Source organism: Apteryx rowi, unplaced genomic scaffold (assembly GCF_003343035.1).
Source record: "Apteryx rowi isolate R43461 unplaced genomic scaffold, aptRow1 scaffold_29, whole genome shotgun sequence".
Taxonomy (NCBI): Eukaryota; Metazoa; Chordata; class Aves; order Apterygiformes; family Apterygidae; genus Apteryx; species Apteryx rowi.
This window is the reverse complement of record NW_020449307.1, coordinates 1,620,874-1,645,190: the sequence shown is the minus strand read 5'-3', so window position 1 is coordinate 1,645,190 and position 24,317 is coordinate 1,620,874. Positions and strand designations below refer to the sequence as shown.

Below are 24,317 nucleotides of genomic sequence, written 5' to 3'. Positions count from 1 at the left end.
GTTCCAGAGTACCACCTTGAGTACCACAGAGTAACAGCTTTTCATGACACTTGAGCCTGCATTGGCAGGACCTCGTGCTGCCACGTGCCGGAGGGGATGGACATGTGCGAGGGGGGGCTGCAGGGTGACACTTTCTCCAATGTGTGACCTGGGAGTGATGACTGAGAGGGCTGCAGCCCCTCAGTATGGTTTGTCCCACCACTTCTCCCCTGCTGGTACTTTACGCCCCTGAAGCAGCTGATAATCGAATGCTGGTTTAGTTGCTCAGGTGTCTGTCCCACTGCTGTGTGGGGAAGACAAGATGGCCCTTTGCTTGAAAAATTGATGATCTAAATGAGAAAGAAATAAGGCAGAAGCAAAGAGTAGTTGGCTACTTCATGCATGTGACTTCTCTTGAGTTTTCTAAGAACAGTCTAGCTTTTTTTCTTCGCACTTCTGTGAGAAGAAGAAGAGAAAGAGAATGGGCTTAACTAGTCTATAGTAGCTAAGCCATATGCTTAATGGCTTCTAAGCAGCATATATAATTGTGAAATACCAAATTCAGGAGGATAGCTGAATCCTGTTATTTTACATATACTCAGATTTCTTAAACAGAAGATTTTTTTTCATCTAGGGAAAGTCATTTGAGTAGAGACAATACATTAAGGATAATTGCATAACCTACGTAAGAAGAAACATGCTTAGTTCTGTTTGATCAAAAAAGTGTTGATATGAAGTATGAGCCTTTAAATGCTTTAAGTAAGGCAATAAGATCCCCTACCCATTACTGTTAATATTTTTGTTGTTATTTTAGTGCTGGCTTGAAATAATGTTACATTAGCATTGAAAAGGTTATCTAAAGATGCAAATACACTAAGTTTTTTGCAGCATACTTCAGGAGGTAATATTTTTGATTCCTGAATATTGAATTTATTCTTAGTAAACTGTCAAGTTATTTCAGTCACATTAATAGCACTTGAGTTTTCCAAAAAATCTGCCTTTAAATTCATCCCATCCAGTAAGAAGGACCTATGCCAATAGCCATCAAGCAGTGTGACTTGACATGGATTCCAAACCAAGCTCATGTACAAGTGAAGTCCGTCCTCTGCCACCTTTTTCTGCCTTGCCCAGTGTCCTCGCTTAAAATAAGCAAGTCTCCAGCACCATCACAGGGAGTTGTGGTGCTTTTTTTTGTTTGTTTTTAGATGCAAGGAGATCAGCCCGTGGTTGTCTGCCTGCCACACAAAATTCCAGTTACTGAATTTGATGACAAAAGACTCGAGACCCTCAAAGAGTTTCTAGGGGAGAGCAGTGCACGTTCCTGAACTATAGCTTTTCACTTTCAGCTCAAGTTTGCTAAGACTAAAACGTCATACCATGTTTTCTGGTTGCACTTTTTCTGTGCAGGCAATTTCTGTCTGTGTGGCTCAGTAGTGCTGTATGATTCTGAAAAGAAGAGTGTCCCCTCAGATCTCCTCTAAAGGTGGTCTCTTACCTGTTTAACTTTAATGATTAAAACTTGACAACATCTGTCAGATACTTAGGAAGGAGAAAACGTGGGGAGGTAATGTTGAATCTGACTTTAAGAATCACCACTGTGCCCAGTCATTCTTTGGAGGGGGAAAAAACAAAAACACCCTCCTCCCTCCCCACCAAGCATGGAGATGGTGAAGCCCACTGGTTCAGAAGGTCTGTCTTCTATTCTTTTCTAGTTGATCTTTAAAACTCCATTTTAGTAAAAATAAATACAGCTTAAATTTTTTTTTTAAGTTCTTGAAATTTGGGAGTTGATGGAACTTTTTTCTAAATTTGGCCTTAATTCTTTAACATTAATGTCTTGGCTTGCTTTCCTTTATCATGTTTTCAAGTCATTTACCATCTTATTCAGTAGTATTGCTGTTACTATTAAAACTTCTGATATATACAAAATGTGAAATAACGAACAAGAGAACCTAAATAGATGTGATGTATTATCTGCAACAATACAGCCTAGCAGGAAATTTAAATAGGAAGTTGTCTTTTTTTTTTTAACATTTCACAATTGAAGCATCTCAAACTCTTCCTTCACAAAGAAAGAAGAAACATGTATTGATAGCATATGAAAGTTAATAGTTTGTTACCAAATGTCCCAATACTTCACCTGAACTGAAAAGAACCTCAAATTCTTTGTCTATTTTGTGATTCACAGGGCAACAGTACCCCCAATTTCAAATTCATAGAAGCCTGCAAAATTGTGAACATAGCTCTGTTCTGGTAACAGCAAACCTGCGGATGTTTGCTAGTTCTGTATTAATTACTATATATTTTTTTAAGTAACTTTCTCAGTTTCCCTTATTGCCAAGAGATTTTTTTTATATCCGTAGCTTTAAGTGTTTAACAAATGCAGAAGCTGACTCCAGACGGGCAAAGTGAGAGTATTGTAATTATTTTATCCTGTAAATGTTGATAATTCTGGAATATTGAAATCCAAACTATTTAAGAGTTGCATCTGTATTCAGACCTCACATCAACACTGAAGTTAGGAAATCCCAGGTCTTAAAGGCTTCAGGTATCTTGCTCTTCATCTGTACCTACATAAGTATCTTGAGATACTGTAAAATTGCTTCTAAGTCTTGGTTGCATATTAATCTCAAGTGTTTGCTGTTGCTCCCCCCTGTTACGCAGGATTTAAAGTTGACATTAGTGGAAATGCAGCGATGAGGCTGCTTTCATGAAGAGYGCTATATCTTGCGTTCCTCGTATTCAGTGCTTGCATAGATATCAGCTGCTGAAGGATTAGGGCATTTGCTTTGATTTTTTGATATATTTCCTTTCCCACACAGACTGTACAGGGAAATTCCCTAGTTACAAATGTGCTTCCATTATGAAGATATTTAATCATTCATTTGCACTTAATCTGGGTGTTACCACAGGATGCCATTAAAACAATCCTGTCATTAGGGTGTGGGTTTGCTAACAAGTTACAAGAGGTCATGTAAGGTTTGAATTTGGAGTGAGATGGAAATGCTGTAGTCATTGGGCATATACCTGCTCTTAACTTCTGGTAGTGTGAGGTAACCTATTCACTCCTCGGTGAAAGTAGTAACTTAATTTGGTACAACGGACTGGCAATGTGCAAACAGCAGCTGCTGTGGAGTAGCTGATGTACTGCAAAACTCCTCTTCCGTTACCTTTTCAGTAACTTGTTGAGTGTGGCTACAGCTCTTGATGTGCCTTGCTGCCTCGCTTTATTCGAGATCAAGAGATGCATCATTCTGGTGTCCCAGCACTGCTCTTTCCTGTTCTGCTCAAAGTCAAGTTTTGCATGTACCCAGGTAAGACTCTTGTATACCTCTTGAATTTCATGTGTATGAGCATGTTTTGGACCTTCTCTCTCTCTCTCTCTCTCTCTCTCTCTCTCTTCATGTAAAATGATCATAAGAAAAACAGCACAACAGTGGCACCTGTACCGTGAACATAATGGACATGTTTAAATGCTTAAGGAAAAAATTCTTATTGATACATGACTTCCTCACTCCCCCACCCCCACACAAATTTTCCCTGTTTAGGCAAAAATACCAAATCTGTGCAACTGCCTCCTCCCTGACTCCTCACTGCTTTATAATGTAAAATAAAGTTGAGTCACTCTTTACTTTTTAAAGGTAGATTTCAAAGTTATTTTTGTTGTTTGGCCTGAATCGTATTGCTCTAAGAAAATGGATAGAAAAGGACATTTGGGTCATGGATTTGAAATCTTAACATGTCAGAAAACACACATGTACACACACAAAAAAATATGGCTAGATTTCCTTTACTTTCATGCGGGGTTTGGAACCTAACCCTGCATTAACTAAATAGCAAACACTCATTGCACTGAAAGGCTTGTCTTCACTAAGCCCAAATCCCTGTTGAAGAGAGGGAGGATGGTCTCAGTGTTCGGAGAGCTACCAACAATCTTCTCGCGTGGTAGCAGCTTCAAGTGGACTTCAGTGATGTGACTGTAAAAATATAGCGTTGAATTAGTGTTTCTATTGATGTTGCTATTGATGGCACTGTAACAATGGCAACGGATATTTTCCATCTTGCACCTGCAGGTTTTTCACTGCAGTGTTACTGGTTAAGGTTTTAGTTTTTTAAAATAATGACGCACAATCTTAACTTTGTATGAGGTTGAGTGATGTTGAATGGAATTAGTGCTCTGCTCTTAGTCAGATTTGTGCTTAAGGGTTTGTAAGTTCTAAGATTTGGCAATACATTTTTCTTTTCTTCGTATGAATGTATCTTGGATGAAGGTAAAATATGTCTGAAAATGTATGCTTTTAGTGTAATGTCATTGGAACAATTTTCTATGTACCTTCTCCCCTCCAAACCCTTCCTAGTTTATTTTAGGTCATCCAAAAAAATGTGCTGTATAAATTTCAGTTGTGGATACTTCACTGTGTTACAAAACTATATGAAAATAACTGCCTTTTTAGCCAGTTTGAATTTTTATGTGAAAAGCAGTAGTAGTGTTTTTTCCCTTTATTTGAGATGTTACATTTTCAGTGTTTTGTAGGAAGATTTTTTTTTACTGTGTTTTCAATAAAGTTAAAGTGTGATTCAGAGTGGGCTTTTGATTTTTTTTTAATTATTATTTAAAGCAAAGAAAAAAAAATCTCTATGGGGTTCTAACTGACTCTGTCAGTAGCAGGGGCATCTATTTCCATTCCTGTTTGCTTCCTGCCTCCAAGTTAAAGTACTTCTGAGATCTCAAACTGTCGGGCTTTTTGGATTCCCTGAGGTATGGAATGTGATGGGAATTCCTGTACGTTCAAAGGCATTACAGCCCTGCTTTTTGGGAAGACAGGTACACAATTAAATTGAACCCTGTACTTAAGTTCAGAGAAGTGTGGTTTGCATATGCAAGAATATCAAGATTGGATAATGCGTAAGTCATTTTCAGTAGTTTGACTGAAGTGCAATTTTTATGCATTAAAAACCTGACCACTTTGTGTCTTAACCTATTTGAAACTTGCACAGCTTCAGACTTTCCTTGATATTTCACTGGAGATTTTAGGCCTTTTCTTAAAGTTCAAGAATCTTATGGCTGGAAGGGCCATGAAGGCCTCCAATCCATTCAACTGCATAGGATCAAACATACATATGTTATTCCTCATATTTAACTAGCTTTATAGGGCCTGTCTTTGATTTCTGTGCTGTCTGTTGGCAAGGCCCAGGGTTTAATTGTCCAAGGTTTCCTGAATATCAAACATGAATGGCTCTTGCCACACTTCAACCTTTAATTTGGTTCTACATGTCCATAGAGAATAAGGAAGTCTTTCTGCTTGCATCGGCTTTTTTCCTGACTGGTAAGTTTACATTTCCTTTTATCTTCTTTATTATAAGTGTCCCCAATTCTCTCACTGTTCTGTGTGGCCCTCTCATCATCCTTGTTGCTACCTGTAGGACTCTTGGGCGATTCAAGCCCGATTTTCTAGAAAAGCAATGCTCAAAACTGGATACAGTAATGTCCCAGCCGGGCCTTAGAAGACTCCATCCCCCTGCCTCATGTTACATCATTGCTTCATACTGAACTTGTGTTCTAAAACATTTCTGATGCTTTTCTACAGCAAGCCTGTATATTGCTGCCTATAAAAGATGTGGGTGATCTCACATGTGTGATCATTATACACATAAGTATATGCACTTGTTATTGAATTTTATGCTATTTTTAGACCACTTCTCCCACCTTATCTCCTCTGATACTGATAATTCAAAGCTTGCTCTTGAAAATATGAGGTAGAGTTTCTGAAGCCCTAAAATTAAAATATGACACTGATGGTTTCTGCCATATCTGCAGGACTCTTATTTTACAGAAATAGAACTGTATTGGTTTGATATGATTTTTGTTCTTGGCAAATCCCATGGCAAGTACTAGCTCTATTTAAATAGTTTGTACCAGTATTTTTCCAGAAAATGAAGTGAATCTAATGTCTACAATTCTCCAGGATTTCTTCCCTCCTCCCTTGTTTCAAGACATCATCTCTTCTCCACAAGTTGTTAGAGATAACCAGCCCTGAGAGCACTGTATCCAGATTTCTGGGTGCGCAAGAGGCAAGTTCAGCAGCAGCTGATCTGTAAAACTCTTCTTATTTAAGGATTCTCTAATATAACCTTTTCCTCTTCTAGCTTGAGATTTTAGACCCATACACCTGGTGCTGTGGTGATCACCTCACTTGATGCATGACACAGTTTGGTCTTCTAAGCATTATTTGGAAGCTCTCCATCACTTGTGTAGCTGATCAGTCATTTGCCTGTTTATTAAAATTATTTTCTAGTTACCTTATGTTGCTATCTCATTTTTGTTTTAGCTTGATTTTTTTTGTGTGTCCTTACGTGCTCACACTTTTCTTATTAAACCATCTTTGATTGGACTTAATTTCAGCAAGGCATACCTGGAAATTCATAATCCCTTTTTTGTTTCTTTTGAAAGTGGCCAGTACTTACCAGTTCCATGGTTCTCAGATGTTCTGGAATGATCGTGCCTCTTGGGCCACTTCTATCTATGCATGACTACCTTTGGATTGGTCAGAGTCATTCATGTGGAAGAGGCAGCCAGGGTAAATGGTTTGTGGTGTGTGCTGAAGGAAAAAATGTATTTCTTGCTACAACTATCAGTAACAGTACTGGCAGCCCTTGTAACCTGTGCTGCAATGAATCAGAAGTAAAAACCACAGGTGAGGTATACAGCAGGGTACTGCTGAATGAATGCAATCACTGAATCCACTGTGGCTGATCTCTGGTAAATGGGGGAAGGCATGAGTGACAGAGGGAGGACGTAGCTGAAGATGCTAGAAGATCACACGTGAAACTGAATATGAAAGAAAAAAAGAATTAGGAAGCAACATTGCCCCTCTAACTTTTATTTCTCTAAATATAAGGTCCATTTAAAAAAATCATTTGTTCTTAGAAAATCTGGTTCTGGAGTTGGAAGTACAATCTGTTGTCAGCTAAATTTTATTAGGTAGAGCATTATAAGCTATACATATCAACATTCAAGAATTTTCTTCTCATAATATGAGCGACATAAAGGACAAATGTGTCTTTCTCCCAAGGAAAACTCTTCAAATGCTTGAAGACAGCTATGATGAAACAAATGTGAACAAGAAAGCAGAACAGTCTGTCGTGAAAACTGATTGCTCTTACCAGAAAATATACAGGGAGGAACAGTTGGACTGAGTGGCATAATACAAATAGGACAGTCAAATATCTCTTGCCGAAATGCCTAAGTAAAAAAACAAAGCAAAACAAATCAAAAACATACTGTAGACTAGTAAAACAATGGAAGGTAAATATAGAAACAATGTGCTAATTAAAATTTAAAAATTGTCATAAATTCTAAACATGTAGTGTATTTTGACTAAACCAGTAACACTTTGACTCTTGGATCTCTTTGGGCTCTTTAATTGATTAGAAGAGAGATGCTACTTAAGTAGGAGCAAATCTGAGTAGTAAAATCTTTTTAATATTTCTCATTTGGAACAGTTGGACCAAAATATAAAAACAGACAAAAGTTATGCTTAAAGTCCCCCATGCCTCTAAAGTATATTAAGCCTCTAAATGCAAAACTGCCTGAAGAAAAAAAAATAAATAAATAAAATAAAAGCACCAGTCAACCTGCATCTGTATCTTCTCCCAGTCAAGTTTGCTTAATAACATTTCTTTTCCTTCCAACTGCTGAAACGCATCTCGACTTGCAGCTATAGAAGAATCTATTTCAGAAAAAAAACCATCTAGGTTTATATCGTAAGAACTCAACAGACGATTGCTGATATGTTGAACCTGAAAAGAAAATGAATTGCAATTGGAGCAGAATTTAGAGTTATTTATAGGTATATTTATAGAATATATACATTTCATATCTGGATGAATCATGATGGATTGGACAAGTGGGCCTGATTAGTTGCATGATCTACCCAAGATTTTCTTTTGTTTCCTCTCCTAAGAATATAGAAGTTGGGTTCTTTGGATGTGGGAGTGCTGACAGACATCTCTCTAAGGCTCAGGCTCAATTGATGTGCACTTCAGGCTGATACAGAAAAAGGAACTGCTGTTTGGAACAATACTTTGCTCAATGGTAAGGGAATCTGTTGCAATTCGCAGCTGGTGTCCAGTGTGGACTTAAAAGTTAGAAGCATGAGGTCTTCAGACTCTATTGAAGGACCATTATACTTCAAAGGAAGCACAAGGTTCTCATATCTRAAGTTTCCAGGATAGATCTAGTATTCTTAACCCATATGGGTGCAGCACAAAGATTACAGCTGCGTTGTAGAGAAAGGCTGTATAGTACATCCTGAAGTATAGGTTATATGGTGGTAAACCAGTCCATCCACTGGATGGATCAGTGCAAGATACTCAATGATAGAAGAAGCGTATTAGCGTTGTCCTTGGTATAGACTTTTGTGACCTTGTGTTTTAAATACACTTCTGCTTGTTGTACATAACTCTAAACAATCTGATCAGGCTTACTTGCATTGTATTGTATTTGAGGATGTTCCAGTCAGTGCTCAACAAAATAAATACCTAAAAGCAATGGAAGTAAGTGTATCCAAGCCCACTCTGAATTTCCTAAATGTAATGATCATCTTAAATGAAATCCAAACTCACAGCGGTTACTGTGTCTCATTACTACCACAATGTCTGAAAGTTCTGTAGGGAGTCGCACAAGTCTTAGACTTGTCCTTTGAGACTTTTTTCTTAAATGGTTTCAGGAGTTTTAAGAAACATTGAGAGGTGTGAAATGTGAGCCTTTCTCTACGTACATTCGTTGGAGTGGAGACTTAATAGAAAAACAGTTGAGCTATCTTTTCAGGGAGGATGGGATGGGAAGAGGGGTTGTTGTCAAGGTCAGACAGCTGGATGGGAGCTGAACATTTTCCTATTGTGTTTCACTTCACTCCTTTTGTAGCTCTTCCCCACCAGGACATGTGCTCCATTACAAATGCTAAAGTGACCCTTCACAGCATGTATCAGAATATTCAAAGTGAACTTTTGTAGACCCAGAGAAATAAAGAACCCAAATCCCACAAAAGCTACTCTGAAAAAGTCAGTTAAGATTTTGAGATATTATTTAAAGTTTGAATTTCCCAAGTTTTCTTCTAAAATTACAAAAAGCCTCATAGCATCACCTAATATAATAAAAATATTAGGTTCATATGATGTGCAAATATGGAAATGTCTTATAGAGAAACCCATAATGCTTCTCTTTAAAGACTTCAAAGACAAACGTTAGAAGTGTCCAGATAAGGGAAACTATTAAGTAGCATAAGTTGTTTGCTTCTTGAAGTTAGACTGGTACTGTGTATTCTTTTTATTTTACTGTCTCATTCACTGTTGTTATTATTATGACTTACTATATTTGCAAATGACCTCTAGAACAATAGTATATTGAAAGGATGTATCAATTTCTGTTCCAATCAGGTTTATTTACATTAATAGATGATGCTAGTGTAAGAACTTAGTATAACTTAAGGAGAAATCTTCAGAGACCCCTTGTATAGCATCTGTACTTAAACAGCAATGTGATATGAAAAGAAGCAACACTTTCTGTAGTTTGTGAGTGAAGTACTGTATCTAGCAAAGAGTAGATGGATAATTTTGTGCTCCCTCATGACTCTTCACTCACCAAAAAAAAAAAAAAAATCTTATTCTGTCCCATGCAAACATGCACACTGACCTTTAGTGGTATGTGTAAAATAAACAAACAAACAAGAATCCCACCACAGGCCTCCTTCAATATTTACACTTTGTGGTCTCCAAACAATCCCAAATAATCACACTGTGGACTTCCTGAATGGGACATGAAATACTAACGCACTAGAGTTTACTTTAATCAAGTTATAAGTACGTCTTGAATGTTTTAATGTGATTATGTATTTTTAATAAAAATTACTAGGAATGTCACTGCTTAATCTAAGCTGTTGTTACCCAGGTTCTAGGGTTGAATTATCCCACTTTGCAATGTTAACTGCTCTTACTGGTTTCATTTTAAAATCTACTGACTTCATGAAGAACAGGAGAAGATTAGATCTAAACCTTATATTATTCATGGTTTCTGTTCAACATCAACACTTTCAGCCTGATTTATGCTTGGTCTTCATTTATATTGGTATCAAACATGAACATACCTGAACTGTTTTCTTAAGAAAGCTAGAGGGATGTAAAGAGAAGTTTGAGCAGCCATGAATAGGCTTTTACTTTCACTGATAGCTTCTCAGGACCCAAAATTTGAGAAAAGCAACAGTATTTTAACTCAGTCCTGGCCAGTTTCTATTTCTGCAAAGACAATACCAACACAGAGTATGTGGTCAGCTCTAGGACTTGGCCTGTCTTTGAACAGTGGTATGACTAGACAGGCTGCTAAGGAAAATTAACCAATAAAGAGCTGTAAGCAGGAGGCAGATAGGGGCCAAGCTAAACTAAGCTGTGCCCCATTTCTTTCTGTGGCTGCACTGTTTGCTCCTTTTTCCCTGAGCAGTGAGAAGCCCTCCATTTCTTCCTTGAGCTTGCACTTGCTTTTCTTCCCCATTTCACTAAATGATCCTGAGACTCCCTTCATAATTTTCCTTGAATAGAAACTGTAGAAATAAGGAGAGAAAAATGCTTCTACTGCCTAAGACGGTGATCTATTAAGTTCCTCTGCTGCTAAGATACTATCTGCTTTGAGCTACTCCTGTATTTTCTGCAGTATGACCTGACCCAACCCATACCCATCAATCAGCAAATGAAGTCTAGGGTTGGGAAGAAAAAAATGTAACTGAAATTTAACCCAAAATTTATGCTAAATGGCATTTCAGTATTAAATATCAGTGTGAACAGTGGACAGAAAGGAATAAGGATTTTTTATAATTTGGATGTTATGTACTAGTGTGTAATTTAAATGTGTAATGTGTAAACTAATGTGTAATTTAAATGCTAAATCCTGCTGTGTTTCAATGCATAATACTGATTTTTTTTTTTCCAGAACAACTGAAACTGATTAACTGAATCTATTTCTGAAAACACCATACCTCTACATTTTACCTCTGTGACTTCTTAAAACTTAAATAGCATGGCATAAACTAAGTTTCGCATATTGATATAGGATTTCAGATACTACATCAGTCATCCGTACAGCAGCACAAGACTATGATAAAATAAAACGATGAAACAAAGCATGGAGGTGAACTTTGTCCACAGGGAAGCCTTTTTAAGTGATCCAATGTCAGCAAATTGCTTACTAATGTGTTGACTTATGGCAACCCTCAATAGTAAAATGAAAAGGCTGGAATTTACAGCATATCAATGAATCAGTTGATAAGCTTTTACTGGTTTAATATCCTCCTAGTTTTGCTGCTTGGAGCCACTTCAAGTTAGCAACAGAATGTTTACCATCTCTATGTGATAAAGGAAGTCAAACGACTAAACAAATTCCAGGACCATTATACTGTTTGGTGAGATTTAAATTAAAATTGTTTGGAGAAATCATGTGGAGGGGGAGGAGGAAACTGAAGGCAACTACACCATTTCACAAATGACTTACCTGGCTTCCTAAACAATGGTCAAGATTTTTAGCAAAGCTGGAGATAATGTAATGCGTTTGAAAAGATTTAACTGCACCAATAAAAGACTATACTACAATTAAATGACATATGCAAGTGACATTTATAGGTAGGATCAAAGAAATTCACTACCTAACATGCTGCCTTCTAAGTAACACTTTGCTTTCTGTGCATAGTGGTGTTACTTTTTAACATCATTTGGTTTCAGTGACCCTTTTTGTCTCCTTTGATCTAAATTATTAAAAATTTGATTGGTGTAATAAGAGCTACTGTATCACCATGAAACAAGTAATATGCATATTTCCTAGCGCTAATATTTCAGATGTTATTTCTTATTCCGTGACATTTATTCAAGAGTATGAAACTTGACATTTAGCCTTTGTGAGCCTTCCAAAGGAGGGTAGGGTTATTAAAAATCTAACTGCTAACCTCTGATATTTCCCCCCCCTCCCCAATTGTGATGCCATTTGATTATGCTAACATTTAGGGAGTGACATTTTAAAAGCACAGCACAAGTTTGAGAGGTAGAATTCATTCTAGAAAAGCTTTTTAGCATCTGGGAATGGATAGCTCCTTGTGAAAAATTACTTTAGTGTTTTCATTAACCAACACTTAGAAGTATAAGAGCTAACAGCAGGAAAACTCATCTACAATTCTCACCTGAAAGCCACTAAGAAAAATGAGTATATATCTTTTAATCATAATTGGTACTAAATTCATTCAGACCTGGCTAATCCACATGAGAACACTTAATAAATTTATTTTTAATAGAAAGTAGAAGAAGTAGTGCCCATTTTGTTCCCTGCAAAATCCTGAAGTGTTACATATGAGAATTATTTCTTAATGCTGTGGACTACATGCAGAAGCTACATTAAATGAAACATTCACTGTGGGTTACCACCAGCTGATAAAATGTAGGCAGTGTTTATCAATTTGTTTCTCCCTAAAACAGACATCTAAAGTGCCCTTAAAGGGAGCCCATGTTAGGTAGCTCAGGAGACAGCTGCTGTAGACATCTGAAGTTAGGTGAAAGAGGTTTTAGCATATAACACTCAGCTGCAAATTTCAGCATATTTGGAAGATTTCACCATTTCCCCTTACTGCAACCTTGTTTATAACTAAACATGGTATTTTGAGCCCCAAGACAGTTGAGAACCTTACTAGGAAAGAGACATAAGACTTTGTTCCCCTAATGCTCCATGTGGAAAAATCTAAACCTTTCTGTTGCTCCTTATTATTGAACTACTTGAGGACAGTCACAGTTCACCAAGGTGTTTGCTTCTTCCAAGCTTAAGTGTGTGAGCACTTTCAAAGGTAATGCTAGCTTTCTTCAGTTACCTCCACACTCAATTTCTCTACTACGCAAAGAACTTAGCGCTTGCTGATTAAAAGGCAACATTAAGGATGAAACAGTAATACCCATTTTGTTGCAAAGGTGTGCAAAATCACCTCTAGGGTACTGGCCTCACTATCATACAATTTGCATAACATAGGAAGAGAGGGTTCCTGCCTCCAAAGCTCTGCTCTAACAGGATGCAACCAAGTAAGTATGACAAGTAATGAAAGGATAGGCAGTAACAAGCCTTCTCCTGCAAGCACTCTTCTATTTAACTAAAGAAGTGATTTAAAGAAATAAATAAAAGTATTGGTTTAAACCTTCTCCTGATTTGGCTTGCAACTTGGGTGAGAGCATTTTCCCAGTTGCATGCATTGGCTGTATTAAATTGTATTAAATTAAAAGATGACTTCTGTGGCTCCACGAGGGATGGTCTGGTAAGCACTGAGGATGTGTCAGAGCAGCTTATGTTACTGGAGAGCTGAACTTGACTGTCACTAAACTGGGGAGAGAAAGGAAGTTAGCAAAGAGGGAGCTGAGGATTGCACAGGGTCTTTGCAGCTGGCTGCTTCAGGGGAGGCAGGGTCATTGCAAAATTCTTGTACCTGATCTGGCCTCATTTGTACAGGGTCAGGACTGTTTTCTCCCTAACTTATTGTAGTCTTGCATCTGAGCAGAAGTTAGAGAAGGACTAGGCTACAGAATGGAACTATCCAGTTCAGTGTCGAATGAAGGAACAATAATAGTGAAAAGCAGTTACGATTGTTTATAGATTTGTTTCTTGAATTACTATATCCTCCTCATATGTTTCCATAGGAAAATAAACTATTCTGACTTATCAAAAAGGAAAGAGAAATACAGGACCTCACAAAAGCCCCCCCTGTTGTAGGCTTAAGACAAGACAGCCTTAAAATTAAATATTTAAATTATTTTCCTCACTTTTACCTTGAAAATAAGGTGAAATGAATAGACTAACAGAACAGCTGAGTGATTCCAATGCTGCTTGTTTGACACAAGTAAGGAATAAAGGAAAAAGTACAGAGCTGATGTTGAAGGGTTTTGATATAAGGGAGCTGAATAAAAACACCAAATAAATAAATGCAGCATACCTTTTCTTCAAAGAACTGTTTTCTTAATTTGCTATCTTTAGGAGGCACTGTTTTTCTCACGTTTTTATACCATTTTCTAACAACATATCCCCTCCAGGAAGCTTGAATTCTGTGGGAAACAAGATGTTCTTTCTCAAGAAGAAGAAATACAAATTTATTTAATTTTACTCTTTATGTGAAACACTCATTTCATACATCTAAATTTTTTTTAAAACTTTGACTTTGGTAGTGCATCCATTCTGTATAGTTTCTGATTAAATTAAAATTTTAACACTTTTGGAGCACTATTTAAAACTAAATATAGTCCAGTGACAGCATGTCTAGCAGAAATAAGGCTTACCTGATAGCGCACTTTATTTTAAACAAGYGTGCCCCATCATGTATTACTCTGGTCTGATACTGCTTTTTCCTGCACATAGGACAAGACTTTTTACCTGTAAATTTTTCAAAGGCTTTCAGGCATGCCTGAAAAAAATAATTGTAATTACTTACAATACATTTACATATCATTGGAATAGAAGAAATAGATTAGATTACATCATATAAGAGCTGTTTATTCATCAATCCATAAACACTTTACAAGATGCATATATCTGTAATAAAAATGTTAGAGAATTTTGTAAATCTCTATATTCCCATGAAATCTTATAAATTAAACTATCCCTGTTTAGTATATAAATTTATAACTCAGTTACAAACTGTGTTTTCCTACACATTTGTCAAAAAAGGTAATAAAATGGAAAAAGGATCTCATCACAAAATATCCTTAAACTACATTTCTTACAATAAAAATCTGGAATCAGAATTATTTTTCAAGATAATTATATTTAATTCATTAAGATATTGACTCAAGTAGTTTAAAATACTCATGTATTATGTGCTTGAATAGTTAAGCAAAAATGTACTCACTTTATGAAATACATGGGAACATGAAAGCAACACCTGTTTTTCAAAGGAAAAAAAATAACTTGACTTTAAACCATTCTAAAAGCTGAAAAGTAGAAGAATGTTGACAATAAAATTCTGACTGCCTGAAAGGTCATTAGTTTCTTTCTGTTATTGTTGCAATCTTTCTGGTGAAAGTAAAATTAGTCTTCTATAGAAATTACTTTTATAAACTACATCTTAAACCAATGTGTGAATTTTGTGTTAACACACATGGAGTGGCAGAAAGCAAGAAACACCAACTGCTACTGATTGGAGCAAGAGATTATGAAACAAGTACTTAAAATGAAAGCTGATTAATTTTTTCCCCTTTCCCCACAAAGACATTAAATTTCAAGAAGTGATATACATCAAATGCAGCATTTCACACACACAAAAAAACAAAAGAGAAAGTATGTTCACAGGCCTCAAGAAAACTTCACCTTTATCTGACCTAAGTTCCCACCAAACGCTGGTGATCTCCATCCTGACAAAAGATACTGAGTTGGACAAAAAAGGCAGTTGGTTCTTAGAGGACGGAAAAACTGGGAAAGGAGTGAAAACCAGAACAAGTAGTGTGCACTATTGAGCTGGCAAACACAAAAGGATTAATGGCTAGCAGCCAGCTGAAGGGAAAGCTTTCAGATACAGTGGCTTTTTTCCCTTGAGGGAGGAAAGCTAACGAAACATTCAGGACAAAAAGAATTCCAGAGGCATTTCCCTTTTTGTGCCAAATCTAAAGTAAGTAACCTTTTGAATGATTGCTGTCTTTTGCTCTCTCTTGTCAAGGTTTAGATTTTTAGGGTAGCCAGAGACTGGCAGAATGGTCTTGTTATGCCAGATCCATCCCCACCTGTCTTTGGACAATTGTACACCTTTTGTTAATGCTGAGGTAAAAGGAAGCAAAAGCCCTGCTTCTAAAGTTATTAAAGACCCTGATTCATATCACAGACTTGATGGCAAAAATCTTCAAGAAAAATGAAAATGGGGAACAGACAGAAAAAAATACCGTAAAATTCATGTGGAAAGAAACTTGCAATCAGTTTGGACAATTATGCTAACTACCATCATCGCCTTTCTAAAGCAGCACTTCTCTTCAATCAGTCACTTGTCCCTTTTCTTTAACATTTTCAAGATGATACAGGAGAGAATCTAATAAAACATGATGTAAGTACGCTTATGCTACACATATGCATCGCATAAAGCTACTGAGGTAAAATGCAAGCATTTCTCCAGATAACCTGAGTGAGTGAGTGAATGGTATTAAGAGCACACCTACTTCATTTTCCAAATACAAATGTCTGTTGAACTGAAAAGTAACAAACTTGTGAGAAAATAAAATATATCTTAAATTGTATAATTAGTGAATATTCACCATGCTGATGAACTAATGCTAAAATCATAGCTAACTGGAGTTTAAATGAACCTATACAGTAGCCTATACTTGCTTTGCAAGAACAGATAAAAAGGCTGATTTACACTCTTCCCTACTGTCATAACTTCAGCAGTGAAGAAATACTACCAACCTTTCTCTGTCATGTCTTTTTTCCGAGTATTTTCAGAGTTGACCCATAACAGCTGGGCCACAATATTAAATACTAAATGACATCTTAAAATAGAATCTTTCATTTTTTTCCCTTCTTTCAGCTAATGATTTTTAGCAGTAACCGTGGAAAATCTTATTTAAACATGACTTTGTGTAGTCCACTTCACAGTTATACACGTACCTGAGGCTGAAGTGCAAATTCTTCCCTGCATATTGCACAAGGCTGTACAGAATCTCCATGCTTGATGGATCTCTGCTTTATTTTTGCCCATTCTTCAGCAGTGAGTGGCAAGGGAGGAGGCTCAGCTAAGCCTAATTTCTGAGCTGTGGACAGTAACGATAACAAATCACTGAATAAAACCCAGTGACAGATGCAGACAATGGATTTCTTTTTTTCATGTGAAATTCATTGATAATGCACTTATTTAAAAATACTGTATACAAATTTATTATCAGACAAATTACCATAATGCAAAATACTTCTTACTATTAGTTAGTTATTTAGTAATTGTCAGAACCAGATCCTCTTTTTCATACAGGATTTATATAGGAAATTTTTAAATGTAAACTTTTATTTGCCAAGTAATATCAATTTATTTTGATATCTGTTCAGAGCTATTAAGATAGGGATTATTAACTAGATTGTAACAATGCAAAATAATGTAATTTTGAATCATGAATATATACAAACAAAATCTCTGTTAGAATTTATTTCTCAGGGTTTTTTAACATTACATTCTTGTTTTCTCAAAATTAAAAGGAAAATGGATAGGGTAGTATAATAAAAAAACAGTTGCTGCTGCAAAAAGCTGAAGTATAATATGAGACTGTGAAAGATGCAAGAGGAAGAGCATAAAGAAACAAAGAGATGGTCACAGGACACCACTATTTTAGTGTCACTGTAATAGTTGCGCTTGTCAGTCTCAAATCATAACAGTGAGGTCCCTTGCCGGATGTCCATATGAAATCTCTACCTTCTCAAGCAGGGAAACAGTAAAGATGTGTGCAAAATTTCCCCCCAAAATTGGTAGAAAAAGGCTAGAGTTGGTATTTCAACAGCAAATAAGATGAGAGTAGGTACAACAAAGAATAGACCTTTTTCATCTTTGAACACTAGAGGAAGCAGCTTGTGTGGACTGACCCACGTCAATGGAGGGATGCCCGAGACACATGCACTAAGCCAAGGAAATTAGTCCATGATGGGGCCTGTGATGATGCTTGCTAAAACCAGAAAGGAAGAGGGACTTGCAATAGTTAGAATGCAAGCTGATGAAGTTTAGATGAGAGGTTTAGTTGGGCATGGGGAAGGAAAGGTCAACTCTTTCATTCATACCAAAGAACAGAGCTTACCAAAATCTTTGCATAAAACAGACATTAACAAGCAGCACGTATTTGTTCTGAATAAGCTTTCAAAACCCAATTAGACAGTGTGTCCAAACCCATTATACTGATTAGTCATGAAGAGAAAAGGAATCCTGACAAACCAGTGAAAGAATGGGGTTTTGGTGATCCACTTGCCCAAATACGTGACTATTCTAGAACAGGATCTGTCAGTTTTTGAGACAAAAATTCTGCTCCTGAGCTCATCTCTCTGCAGATGTATATTGTTAATCATTTAAAATTTGCTCAAAACTGTCTTTGATCTTTTTGCTAGAATTCTATGAGGTACTGAAGGAATTCTAAGGAATATTTTCTTCCCTTTGGCTCAAACATCTCTACCTAATCTACTTCCTTGTGAGCTCATGACTTTCTTCAAATGTACACTAATTTGATTCCATGTCTTAGAACAAACAGATGACTCTGAGATTTCAAGCTGTGTCAGTTTATGCTTTTGGAACTACATCTCAATCTGACTAAAGGAAAGTGCTTTCTCTTCTTCAAGGTAAGTTTATATTACTAAGATTTAATTAGCTTCTCATAAATTTGAGACAGTCCAGCCTGTCCTACTTTGGTCAATATAACTGTATGATTTTTGGCTTCAGTGATTTTTTCTGGTCTTGTTCATATCCAGAAAATAGACTTGCACAAGAAGTTTTCCTGAATGATCACTAAAGGGTTCTACTTTGGCAACCTTAGCAGATCTTTGGCAGTCCTGATGAATCCAGCCTGACGAATTCCAAGTCCTGAAGTTGAATTTTTGAGTGTTATATGTTCTAATCTGAATTACAGGGTTAAAATGATTCAGATTCTTTAACCATTCACACATATGTTCAAACCATACAGGCTGCTTTGTTACTGTTATTTCCCTTTTCAAAGGTATCAAGCCAAAGGTCAACCAGTGGTTTCACAGTGCATATAAACTGAAGTATCAAAAGAAAATTTGAACCTGTGCTGTAGATTACACGGTGGCCATATATGAATTGTCTTACAGGCACACTGTGTTAGTTCCCAGACAACTTGGTATCCAGGCACTAAATGCAGCACATCCCCATATGTTCTGAACCTCATAGCTCTGCCTACAAGCTGTAGGCTAGAGTTCAAGCCAGTCAACATCAAGCAGCAAAGTGCATACATATGTATTTAAAGAATTATTTTCAAAATACAAAAATCCATACCGCATTAACTTAAAATAGCATCGTCTATCCATTTTCGTGCAGTAAAATGCACTTATCTGGTGCTATTATTGATACTGCAAAATAGTGTGAGCTTCAAGAGAAACAGGAAGGATCCTGCAAGCTAGAATCTAAAAACCAGTTCAGAACATGTATTCTGCTTAAAGCTCATGTATGAATTGCTGAAATGGGTATCTGAGTGGCAAGAAAGTTCTCCTAACCAGGAATACTTTCTCTTTTGACAATCCTTCTCCTGAAGAGCATATACTGCACAGATCATTGTTTCCTCTACAAAAGAAGATGAGTCAAATTATATAACACATGATAAAGGTTTCAGTAAAAACATGTATCAAATTTTGTCTTACAGTCATACCTAAGGGTGAACGAGTAAAGAAACAAGATACCATTTTGATAGTCCAATATACACACAGTGCCTGTCTTTATAATGACAAAATGTGGATACACAGGGAGGGAACAAGATAGCAAACCAGTCACAGCATGAAAGACAGTAACACAACATTTAAAATGCTTACCAATGACTTTCTTCCAAGCATTGTGGTCAGAGAGTGTTTAAAGGAAGACAATGAGATGGCTTTGTGGAAAGCCTTTTGTATCCCCTCGGGGTAAGAAAAGATGCTTATTTAAAATTTTCACAAATGGATGATTAAAGCTGCCAAATAGGAAGAGATTGGAGGTGAAACCTGACTTTTAAATAATATAAACCAGATGGAATACTTGTGAGAGCCAGGCTATGCATGTCTTTTGAAGAGAAGCTTTTGTACAACATGGTTGAGGAAGGAGAACTGGCAGCAGGACACACAAGAAGTGATATGTGGTTGAAGCAAAAGGCTCTCTACAGATATTCTCAAAACAGCACTTTGAATAAATACAAGCAATAAAAGCTGTGAAAGACTACATTTATCACATCTCAAGATGTGCAAAAGTTTTCACCCTTATGCACCAAATATTTACAAACCCAACCCATTTGCTGACACACCCATTTATAACTAAATTATTTATCTTAAAGTGAACATTAGCAAAGCTATTACATACATTAACCTTTAAACCCTAGTTACTAGCTTTCAGGACGCAAGTCCCTATTGAGAAAAATTTAGTGATGGGGGCCTCTGAGATGTTGTTTGATATCCACAGACTAAAGAAGAGAAAGTTGCATTAAATTACCTTCTCAGCATTGTTTCACAACTGTAAGGTTTAAGAAACACAATTCTTATTAAAAGAGAAAGGTTGATACAAGCATTACAAAATAAGAAAAATTATAGGTGAAAATACTAATAAGCAAAACCCAGAAACAATTGAAACAACTTTTTAAGATCTTTCAGCACATTCTTTGGAATCACTTGCACAAACATTCATATAGGACCTCTCAGTCAATGCTGTGATTTAAAGAGAAAATACTTTGTCTTTCTTATAATTGCAGAGGAACATGCTCACACTTGGACTGCATTTTTTCACCACAACCTTTAGCTTCCATAATCACTTGTTATTTATATTTGTGTTAACCTCAGTCCCTCTTTGCCGTTTTCTTCCCCACTATCCTCTCCTCTTTCAAATTCCTCTTCAAACCGAACCAAACAAAAAATCCTCCCATCTTTAGAATTACAGCCATGTAAACATACTAATAATCACCTTGTCTTGCTACCTTTTGTCCTATCCCTTGTTACACTCATTTGTTGTGTATTATCTTAAGTTACCCTCTTAACCTTCGGTTGATTCCAAAAGGCAGATGCCTGTGCTTGTATGGAGCCTCACTGATTTACATGGTTTTCTTCAGAGCTGGGACTACTGTGACAGTTACTACTGCAAAGGCAACATGATCTTCAGAGAGGCCTAAGGGCATTTTTAAGGAAAAGAATAAATAAAGCAATTACTAATGATGATGAAAGTTCATTACACTTAGAATTGCCAATTGTGCAGCTGGAAGGTCCTTTAAAAAAATCCTAATCAAGACAACCATAAGGATGGAAACAAAAAGACGTTCATTGCAAGAACATTGTAGAAACCTTTAGAAAAGGGAAAAGGAGGACGGAAACTGATACCTGGCAAGCATATTTGGACTCCTGGTCTGCTAAGATGCTCCCTGGTGTTGTTTTTTCATACCAATATTATCGTCGCTGCTGTACTACTATAATGCTTTTTAAATGTGAGTTCTCTCACCAGGCATGATTCCAAGCCCTCACATCTGTGACTTTTATCTTGTTGCATGTTTGCTTCTAGATTTGAAAAAGGTATTTAACTACAGGTGTTAATTCTTCCCGGGTTTAGCCCCAGGACCATTGTAAAAACAAACCTTTTTAACTTTGAGCAAAGGTGGGTATATATTAACAAAGAATACATTTAATGCAGCACTAGTCATGTCTTCTTACTAAGTAAAAAACCAAACAATTTTAAATAGACTTACAGAATTATCTTAATACTAAAACATACCCCTAAATAAATACAAAATCCAAATAGCTGATATTTTGAGAATATGATTGTGAAAGTTATGACTGTTCATATATAAAAATTATATTAAAAACTGTAAAAAAAATCCTGCCTCTTAATGAAGAATTATTCTTCATCAAGACATACCAGTTTCCTTTTTTACCTTCATTGTCATAAGAAGAGTAAGTTTTAATACATTTCAGATATAAAAAGACATATTCAAGCCACTGATGAAAATTCTGTTGTTTAAATGACTGCTTACATCATGGCCTAAATTGCTGAATTTTGACAAATTTTAAAGTAAGCTCTTATGCTATTTAGCATTAAATTTGAAAAGAAAGTTTAGCTTCTGTTTTTTAGATTATTTTAAATAAAAACAGCAATTCACAGATCAGAATATAATGGTTTACCTAATGTTAGTTGTGGAGGATTGGGATCAAGAACATACTCCTTTTCTGAATCTTCCTTTTTTTTGTGGTGAGTGCTCTTTTTTCTTAGTCCAGTATCTACTATTGCTCTGACCATCTCTTTGTTCACAGGTTTGTAAATGTTCTTTATATTCCTTGACTTTGACTTAAAAGGATCCACTAATGAAAGATCCTGGAGCTGAAGATCGTGTATAATATGATCCTGTAAAGCAACTGCAGTAACTGCTATCCTCTTCTGTTTGGAGGAATGGCCCTAAAAAAAACAAACAAACCAAAAACAACAAACTTTTCCACAATTAATACTATAAATGCTTTTTAAACAGGCATATTATACTAAATTCAAAGAAATTCTGCTCTTCGCCAATGTTTTTTAGTTGTCAAAGGCTTTTATACGCATACAACTCCTGTACTTGAAACCTAACATACAATTACCATACCGTGAAATTTAAGATTGATGTTTCTGCCACATCCTAGTTTCAACTTATAAAAAGTCAAAAGAAATCTTTGATTTATCATTTATATTAAATAAAATAGGAGTAATTTTTAAGTTTTAATTACTGAGCCCATAATTATTATATGCAATAAACTCATCATGGACTATAAAAGTTTGGCATGCCCAAACACATTTTACTTCAATATAATTAAAAACAATCCCAAAGGCTAACCTCATCTTCCAAAACACTGACTATAAACAAGAATATATTATTTTTATAAAGGGAATGGTCTTATCTATTCCTCCATCTCTCCCCACCCTGCCACCTTATTTTAAAAGATGTGAACTTGTACCTTGCAAAAATCAGGATGCTCCATTGATAATCTTTAGTTGATTTTTAAGTCAGGTGGCTCTACAAACAGAAATGTACAAGAACTTGAAGAATATTTATCAGCAGAGATAGTCTCATTGCTAGCAGAATAGAAACTTAAAGTTTAATTCATTTTTTCTTAGGCCTGTCAGCAGGAAGAGCTTAACATAATATGTGTTCGATCCATCAAAACTCTGAATCTGTAAACAACAGATTATGCCTCCTCTGCTGCCAATCTTACCTTACCCCCAGTGGACTGCACGTAATGCATACAGAATACCTTCAAACAGGAACTTAGGTGCCCCTCTTCTGGATAACCTCCCTCTCCTCATGTGTATTCCTGCATACGTTATTTTAATGTCCAACACGCCTACAAAGGATCAGGAACCTGACACACTACAGAAACACAAAGAAAAGGGAAAGAGGAATCTTCTTTTCCTAAAGAAAAAGAGGAATGCACTCCAAGGAGCTTTCTATGTAAGATCTACTGCCTCTTGTTTCACCTGAGGATTTGGAAGCTAGTTAAACTTCCACTGTTGAATACTCTTCCTCTTGCCACCTATTTATATTGTACCTTACCATTGCTGTCACTGGGCTCTCATTCTCCTGTGCCATTTCCACAGACATTTTATCTTCACTATGTATCGCCCTCCCCAAAGGCCAAAATCTGCCTACCTGGAACTTCACTCAGATACTTCATTTGCTCTCTGTACATGTAATTGAAACGTTTGGTTGTTATGCAGTACAACTACTGCTGAGATGTTTGACCTGGTTTGCTTTTCTCTTACTGCTCCTTGATCTCAGACCCAACTTGAGATACCTTACCCTACCCGAGATTCCCATGGCCCTTTAAGCTTGGGAAGTCCTTACAAACCTACTGCCTTTTCTTAGGACATCTTTCCTAACAGCTTGCTTAATTCTTTGACTACTTTTTCCCTACATGCCTCCGAGGCAAGGCAACACCAGAAGACACTTTTTCCTTCACAATGAATGGTGATAATAAATTTCGAGTGGACTGAGGGAAAAACAAGGCTTGTAGCAATGAGCCCCGTTGAACTGCCCTGCCAGATCGGTTTATTACAGACAGGTAAGCCTGATGAAGAGAGAGAGCAAAGACCACGTTAGCAACTCCTCTGGATCACGCTGATCCGCTCCACCGCGATCTCGACATCCGAATCAGCACAGCAGCAAAAGCTGCGACCCGGCTTTGCAGCGGAGAGGAGGCTGGCAGAGGGTGAGGAGAGATCTGGCTACGGGAAGTGGTCCGGGAGCCACTACTTGTGATGCTGCTCTCTGGTTTTTGCTTGCAGCAGCGCTTTGGGGCTCCCAGAGCCTCCTGCGGGCCCCACAAGCTGCGGGGGCACCGGGGTAGCAGTGGCACCACTGCCGCAGCTCCTCACACAGGGACAGACGGTGCTCCTCGTCCCTCTTCTCAGGGGGGACAAGGGTGCGCACCCTCTCAGGGAGGCATCCTCGGGGGCAGCTCCTCCCGGCTTGGCTTAGCACTGGCTCTCCAGGACATGGGCTGGTTGCTTTTTTTTAACCTCTTTTATTTGGGGGTGGACGAAGGGTGCAGACCTCTCCCCTGTGCTTGACCACAGACACCCTCCCCCCACCCCGTTCCCTCAGTCACGGCCCGG

At 37.1% G+C, this 24,317-nt stretch overlaps 2 protein-coding genes across 2 annotated transcripts in view; one reads left to right on the top strand and one right to left on the bottom strand.

Annotated features, from left to right (window-relative positions):
- LMBR1 (limb development membrane protein 1) overlaps positions 1 to 4,562 on the top strand; it is a 78,306-nt gene extending 73,744 nt beyond the window's left edge. The window contains exon 18 of the transcript XR_003254105.1: positions 3,158 to 4,562. The gene's annotated coding sequence lies outside the window, so the exon portion shown is untranslated. The remainder of the gene's footprint in view (positions 1 to 3,157) is intronic.
- Positions 4,563 to 6,985: 2,423 nt separating this feature from the next.
- On the bottom strand, positions 6,986 to 22,684 carry RNF32 (ring finger protein 32). Its single transcript, XM_026069296.1, has 8 exons — positions 22,661 to 22,684; positions 21,857 to 22,127; positions 16,634 to 16,776; positions 14,892 to 14,924; positions 14,323 to 14,447; positions 13,983 to 14,091; positions 7,615 to 7,779; positions 6,986 to 7,222 (listed from the first exon to the last, which is right to left on the bottom strand). The coding sequence occupies exons 1-8, from the start codon at positions 22,682 to 22,684 to the stop codon at positions 6,986 to 6,988; spliced, it is 1,107 nt and encodes a 368-aa protein (XP_025925081.1).
- Between the last annotated feature and the right edge of the window lie 1,633 nt (positions 22,685 to 24,317).